At 44.2% G+C, this 7,149-nt stretch overlaps 1 protein-coding gene across 1 annotated transcript; it reads right to left on the bottom strand.

Annotated features, from left to right (window-relative positions):
• Nucleotides 1–2,484, bottom strand: LOC146982913 (somatostatin receptor type 2-like). Its single transcript, XM_085784199.1, has one exon. It carries the CDS (start codon nt 2,435–2,437, stop codon nt 1,325–1,327), a length of 1,113 nt encoding a protein of 370 aa, XP_085640325.1. The 5' UTR covers nt 2,438–2,484; the 3' UTR covers nt 1–1,324.
• Between the last annotated feature and the right edge of the window lie 4,665 nt (nt 2,485–7,149).

The raw sequence follows: 7,149 nt of genomic DNA, 5'->3' as shown, positions 1-7,149 counted from the left end.
AACTTACCCCCTGTGCTAATTCTAGGATCGTATAACAACTTTATGCAAAATACAGCTGTGTGTCAGTCACCAGGTGACCTCTGACCTCTGGCACGCACTATTACCCGAGGGCGACTGGTGCACAGGAAATCAGAGTTAAACAATCAATCATGAAATGTTATCTGAGCAGGCTGTCTGCTCTCAGATGACATAAAAACAAGAGGCTGAGCCACGGCTCAGCATTGACACTGAATAATTTAGAATCATGCAGCCTGGCATTTTGGACAAAAGTACTTACAGACAAAAATATTACATAACATACACAAATAATGTTAAATGAACCATGGTAAAGAAAAGTAATACAGTCCAGCAGAAACAGGCATACTGTAACATTTCATGAAACACTGTACAACATAGTAGAAGAGTTTCTATACATCTTAGCAGCACTTTGGTTAGTGGCTAGCTTGGTATACTGACCAAGCCATTGACTTAATATAAATTATGAATATAGCTATAATGAAACAGTGAAAAGAAAAGACACGGCACTGGACATTTGACCACTGACTGAACATTGCTATTCACATTTCCATTTGTATGAAAAAACAAAAATTGTTAAATTAGAAAACAGAACGTAAGAATCAATGGCACTGACATTCAATATGCTCTATGTCTGAAAACATCATTACTTATTTACAAGAGTTTGAAAACTAAATGACACTAAATATAAATGTCTGTCTGTACACAGTCTCTTTCCTCCATTCTCTGTGCTGTTATTTACAGCCGTGTCAGCCTCCAGGCTAAATGACCCGCAGATGAGATGGCGGCGAAAGCACACGAGCACAACGTTGCGAAACTCGGCACTGGCCTTCTGCTGTAAACTAATCCTGGGTCTCCAGGTCACCCAGGAGACCATTTGCAAGTGGGTGTTAGTGTCCATTTTACCTTACTGCAAAGTCAACACACTGAGGACAAACAGTCAAACAGATTTCTTTTTCATTTCATTTACAACACAAAGCAAACATTTGTATGAACCTGTGATTATGTGATAATGGAGTTGCAAATTGACCCTACAATGTGCCAAAGGCAGAATGAAAACGTCCAGTTCAACATCCTCTTGATTTTTTATCTGTTGGTGCTTTGCCCTCTTTAATAAGTGACATGTTTCTACCTTAACCCCTTGTTTTAATATTTAATAATCTCCCCTCTGATGTGACCTCACACAGATACATCATTTGTGACTGTTTCCAATTTGAGAGAAATGGCTGTCTGCATGTGTGTGTGTGTGTGTGTGTGTGTGTGTGTGTGTGTGTGTGTGTGTATGTGCCCAAGTCCAATCACCTTCTTCTCATATGCTGGTCTGCAGGTCACCATTCAGCAGAGTACTTTGGGTCTCCGTCGGGTCATTCATCATACGAGATTTATCCTGCCGGCTATCGCTGCGATCAACCTCATCCAGCCCTCCCACCTTCTTCAGACAGAGAACGTTCTGGAAGCTCTTCTTGAAGTTCTCCGACAGGAAAGCGTAGAGAATGGGGTTGGCGCAGCTGTTGGCGTATCCCAGCACCACCACAAAAGCAAAAGTGCTCCTCAGGATGGGAGTGGTGCTGATGGTGCCCGTCACCGAGGTGACGTTGAAGATGTAGAAAGGCAGCCAGCAGAAGACGAACACCGCCACCACGATGGACACCATCCGGGTCACCTTCCTCTCCGAGCGCTTCCTCTTGGACGAGCCCACGCGGATGCCCGAGGACTTCACCTTGATGATGATGAACAAGTAGCAAAGGCAGATGACCATGAGGGGCAGGAAGAAGCCCAGGATGAAGGTGTAGAACATGAACGCTGTGTAGTAGGCCTCTTGGGGCTCAGGCCACACGATGGTGCAGAAGCAGCCATCGTGCTTTGTGATGACGCCGCTGTAGATAACAATGGGCAGGTTCACCATCAGCGACACCCCCCACACCGCCAAGTTGATAGTCTTGGCCATGCGGGGCTTTCGCCACTTCGTGGACTTGATGGGATGCACCACGGCCAGGTAGCGGTCGATGCTCATGACCATCAGGCAGAAGATGGAGGTGAACTGGTTCAGGGAGTCGACCGTCATCACCACCCTGCAGAGCACGGGGCCGAAGGGCCAGTGGACCAGAGCCAGCTGGATGGCGATGAACGGCAGGCCCAGCATGAAGAGCACGTCGGCCACGGCCAGGTTGAGGATGTAGATGTTGGTGACCGTCTTCATCTTGGCGTAGCGCAGGATGACGTAGATGACCAGGGCGTTTCCACAGAGCCCCACGGTGCAAACCAGGAAGTACATGCAGGTGATGACCGCTGTACTGATTTTGTTGAAGCTGTGGTCTGTGTAGTTCCCATGGAGGTCGGACTCGTTAACCTGCATGAAGCTTTCATACATGAGGTGGTCCGACAGGTTGGGAGGGGATGATGGGAAGATCCAGGAGTCCATGATGCCTCAGTCTCTCTCTCTCGCTCTGTCTTTCTCTCTCACTGGTTATGACATCCCACCTGCAAATGTGAAGAGCCACGTCAGTAACAGAGTGAAATACTTCAAAATGATCTCTCTATTATAAATGATTTTAACAGTCCTGGCAGTCACGGTCGAGCAGACAGACCTCTTGAATTATTGATTTTTGATATTGATTTCATGCTCTCCAGAGGAAGACAGGCAAGCTCCATAGTTATCAGCTTCATCAGATATTGACTGTGATCTCTCTTCTGTCGTCTGTTCAGACCCCTTGCTAACAGATGTTGTATGTTGGACCGAATGGCCGGAATGTAACGAGTGGCTATCACATGGTGTTCGCAATAACACAGAGCGCATGGGTGAGGAGGCACAATGATGATCTCTGTGGAGCCATAAATCAGAATAACAGTTTTACTTTTTACGTTTATAGATTTTTATACAGATCTCAGATCTCGATCCTCCTGACAACAAATTTGACTGATATCATGTGTTAACAAAGACACCCCAGAATTCAAGACTGTGTTTTCTACCTGAGTCCAGACCTTCCCTGTGTGTTTATTTGCTGTCGTGGGAAATAACTCTACAAACCCTGCAGCCATAAGCTCACCCTGGGGAAATGCTCATCCCTCTCATGCTGCTAAATAATCAGCTGTGACTGGTTCCACTGAATGCTTTGCTGACACATTTTTTTGTAATTTATTAGGGGGTGTGCATGGATGTAAATTAATCCCAGCCTAAGTAATTGAATGAAGGAAATCACTGTACTGCCAATAGCCTTGCTGCGGTCAGATTGAAGTGCTTGTTATTGCCAATGCACAGGAGGCAAAAACATGGCCTGACAACTTAACAGAAGAGGTTTTATCATGACGGATTATCATGTTCACCATCTACCGTCTGGTGAACAGGCAGCTACAACCCTTTACTAACATAGCTATAGCTACATACATGTTAGTAAAGGGTTGAGCTTGCCCGTGTTGTCTGCATTGTCTGAGTCAGGTGAACAGAACAGAATATTGCATAATGTAACAGTTGGAAACACATTGGGTGAAACATGTTTTTCTTGTGTTGCATAAGACAAACAAGCATATCATTAAAATATGCTAACAGAAAAAGACTAAAAAAAACCCAAAACAGAATGCCTCCTTTTTATCCTAAAGTGAAGCATACATATAATCTGTCAGAAATCAGAGTTGGTAGGTATGATATTTTATTGTCCATCATGCAATATTATCTTGTGACTGGTTGAATAGCTGTGGTTGAAGCACTGTGCCCACTGTGCAACAGGTAGCCTCACTATAAAAAACCCCACTGAGCCACTTTAACTTGGGCTATTTTTTTCCTGAAACATTTTTCTCCTGCGCTCTCAGAACTCAAGGCCATGGATTCTGCTCTAACTTTTGCTTTCAGGGCAGAAGATGGATCTTCAGCTTAATAAATAAATCATTACCTGCTCATTGTTAGTCATGCAAATCCAGCTTAGTCCACTGAAAAATAAAGTCAGACTGAGGTCAAGCTTCTCGTTATACTGAGCACAAATTCAGAGATCCAGCTGAGAATTGTTGTCTGCGTTTTATGGCATCACATTTCAATACACATGCACGACCTTTATAATTTTGGACACTATAGACACTGCAGAGAATATGATGATCAAATTACTAGAAATGGAATAATCACATTAACCGTGTGTGTCTCTGACAGTTTTCCATTCACTTTGATGAGAGTCAACTTAACTAATCATTGTACCTGTTGTAATTGCTGCATCTCACTATTTTCCAAAGACGCCGGTTCTGTGCGGATTGAAGTATTTCAGCATTTATAGGAGCTCCTTCTTCTCCATCTTCAAATATTCCTCTTCCCAACTTTGTTTCTCCGGCATCGAAGTGGCAAAGCTCTCTTATAATGTGAATTCTCCATTTTCTATTAATAATTCCACCATGTGAACTGCGCGCGAGGAGAAGAGGACAAAAAGCCCGGACAAGTGAATAAAAATCACACTCGCCTGTCGCTGGGGTCTGGGTAAAGCCGCTCCGCTACTGACGCGCCGGCGCCGAGACGCGCGCTCTGACTGACTCCAGCTGGAGAGAGCGCGAGGATGTTAAAGGACTCACATGAACTGCGCTGAGGAGGTGCTGCAGGCTCACACCTCTGAACGAAGACACAGGCTGTCTCCTCTCCTCCGATGCATGGTCCACTTCTGCATACAGATAAGAGTGGATTTACATGGAGCGTGCACTTACATGGCACCTTAATATTTACTGAAGCTCAGTGAAAGCCCAAGGAGAAGGAGGAGAAGACTCTTTACATCAGAACAGTTTGATTAGGTGACAATTAAGTCGGCACCAAGTCTTTCTTTCTTTCTTTTTCTTTTTAAAGAGCCAAATTCAAGCTGACAGACCAAATAACAAATGAACGTCACCGGGGCAGAGCAGGTCTTACAGAAGAATTGATTTGGTCTGGCAAATTTCACACTGACTTGATGAACGTGTCTCTGTAATTACCTCCCAAGACTCATTTTCCCTTCCATCAAAATGTGTTGAACTGACCAATTGTTCACACATGACAAAAATGTGCCTTTTCTTTGTATGTGCAAAACATCTCCCAGTTTTGCGCCTGTATAAAAACTAATCCAAGTAAGAACAGGACTATTTTGCATTCAAGGCCTTTCCTGGACTCCAGGACCAGGCCAGGCCCACCTCTCTGCCACAGGTGGTGAGGAGCTGTATTACACGGTCACGCTTTAAATCTTCCTCACGCCACTAGAGGCACCACCTAGCGCCCTGGCACGAAGAGTTCCTCAAATGAAGCACCAAATGAAACTTTCCCTTCGCCATCTGAGTCCTGTCAGCAAGAAGATACAAGTAGGCTATATAAATAACTTTCTGAGAGTCCGTTCAGTCTCTCCATCTGCCAGACTGAGTCGTGGGGGCTGCCACTCTCTCCACGCCAGCTTCATCCAAGAGTTGGATTTTTACAGATTTTCTTCAGACAGCTAATAAAGATGGCAACAGACGAACCAAACCAGACCTGAAGCCATTCGCCCAGGAGCGGCTTAAACCTGCAGGGCAGACTGCAGCTTCCTCCTCTCTACAACACCTGTGGCGAGGTCAGTTCCATTTCCTTCCTCCAGTCTGATGCATTGACAGTTACATGCATGCAAAGTTCATTGGATGGAATCAATGGATGATGGCGAATGTGCTATGTTGTTCCCTGTTGCACGAGGGAAGGCCATGCTGTGTTACTGCTGTGTTAATGTTGACGGATAGAGATCTTTTTGATTAATTTTAACAGCTATTGTCCTAATTGTCAAACCCCTATGTTCCCACAGTTCTAAGATTTTTTCTCAAAATAGGCCCTATGTTCCCAGTGGACTCTCTCTACCTATCTGGACTCTATCTATCTGGCCTGTCTAGCCTCTACCTGGTCTGTGGGAACATAGGGCCTAATTTTCAGTGACAACAAAAGTTAGAAATGTGGGAACATGAGGCTGTGGGAACATAGGGCTGTGGGAACATAGGAATGACCCCGGCAGGGCTCAACAAGTGGCTATGATGATAAACTGCAAGGCAGGAGATTGTAGCATTTGATGGCGTTAGTGTGGTGCAAGCTTTTTAATGGTTGCATAAAGTTGAGGGTGGATGAGCCAACAGGCCTCAGAGGCCTTATGTCTGTTGTTGTCTTACTCCAGCTGGTTTTTGACCTCACATTGACCAGATAACGTCTGCTATGTCCTTTGATAGATAGGTAAATAGATATATACTTTATTTATACAAGAGGGGGACACATCTTTTTAAATTAGTAAATTGTCAATGGTTTCACCTCCACAATTGATGTGCTTGCAGTAGGTTTCTTCAAATACAACTTGATGTAATGTAAACCGGGACCACGCCATGACTTGCATAAAGTCACGTTTCTTTTCCCCTTGTTTTCTTGGGTGTTTTTCCTCAGTCGATATGGGGTCTCAAGGGCAGATGATGTTGTAATCATGCAGTGTAAAGAAAGCCCTTTGAGACTAACTGTTAGTAAAGTACTGTAAATGAGCTATACAAATGTCTTCTGAGTTCTGCTGAACTAAAAGCAGAGCAGTACCTGCACGTACGTGAGTATTCAAGCTTGGTGATGAGTCCACTGATGCAGAATGTTTCAGATCATGGCAGCTGCTGCTTAGCCCTCGCTACAAACTCCAGATTAGCATCAAAAGTGTAAAGTTTCCTCACACGGTTCGTCACCTTAGTTGGGATCAAGTTAGTTTTTTGTACAAAGTCAGGCAGTAAAGCCTTGATGTACAGTAAGTTAGCAGACACTGACAGAAGAGTTGCTTTTTAAAATATGTCTAGAAAAAGTGTCACCCTGGACCTGTATGTCCTTATTCAATTTAATAACTGATTTGGGCCAAATAAACAGTGATTAGTTCCACGTTATTTTTTAAGTACATCTTAACTGCCGAAGAGCAATTGCATGCGCTGATGGGAGCTTGTGTTTGCTTCTCTGGTCCATCGTGTGGAGGTGTGGTGTTTACACGAACCCCGCGTGCAGCAGGTGAAAAGGTCACAAGGGAAATTAAACAGATCAAGTAGGGAAAACAGTCATTTATTAGAAGTTCCTTTGCCACGAGGAGCAATCAATATCCCATTAACTTGATTTCTGTGTTGAGTACAATATGGCTAATCTAAAGCGATATAATGATTTAAACGTGA

Source organism: Trachurus japonicus, chromosome 8 (assembly GCF_045865225.1).
Source record: "Trachurus japonicus isolate A0001 chromosome 8, Traja_1.0".
In the NCBI taxonomy this organism is placed as follows: Eukaryota; Metazoa; Chordata; class Actinopteri; order Carangiformes; family Carangidae; genus Trachurus; species Trachurus japonicus.
The sequence above is the reverse complement of the archived record's forward strand: the minus strand, read 5'-3'. Positions and strand labels throughout refer to the sequence as shown.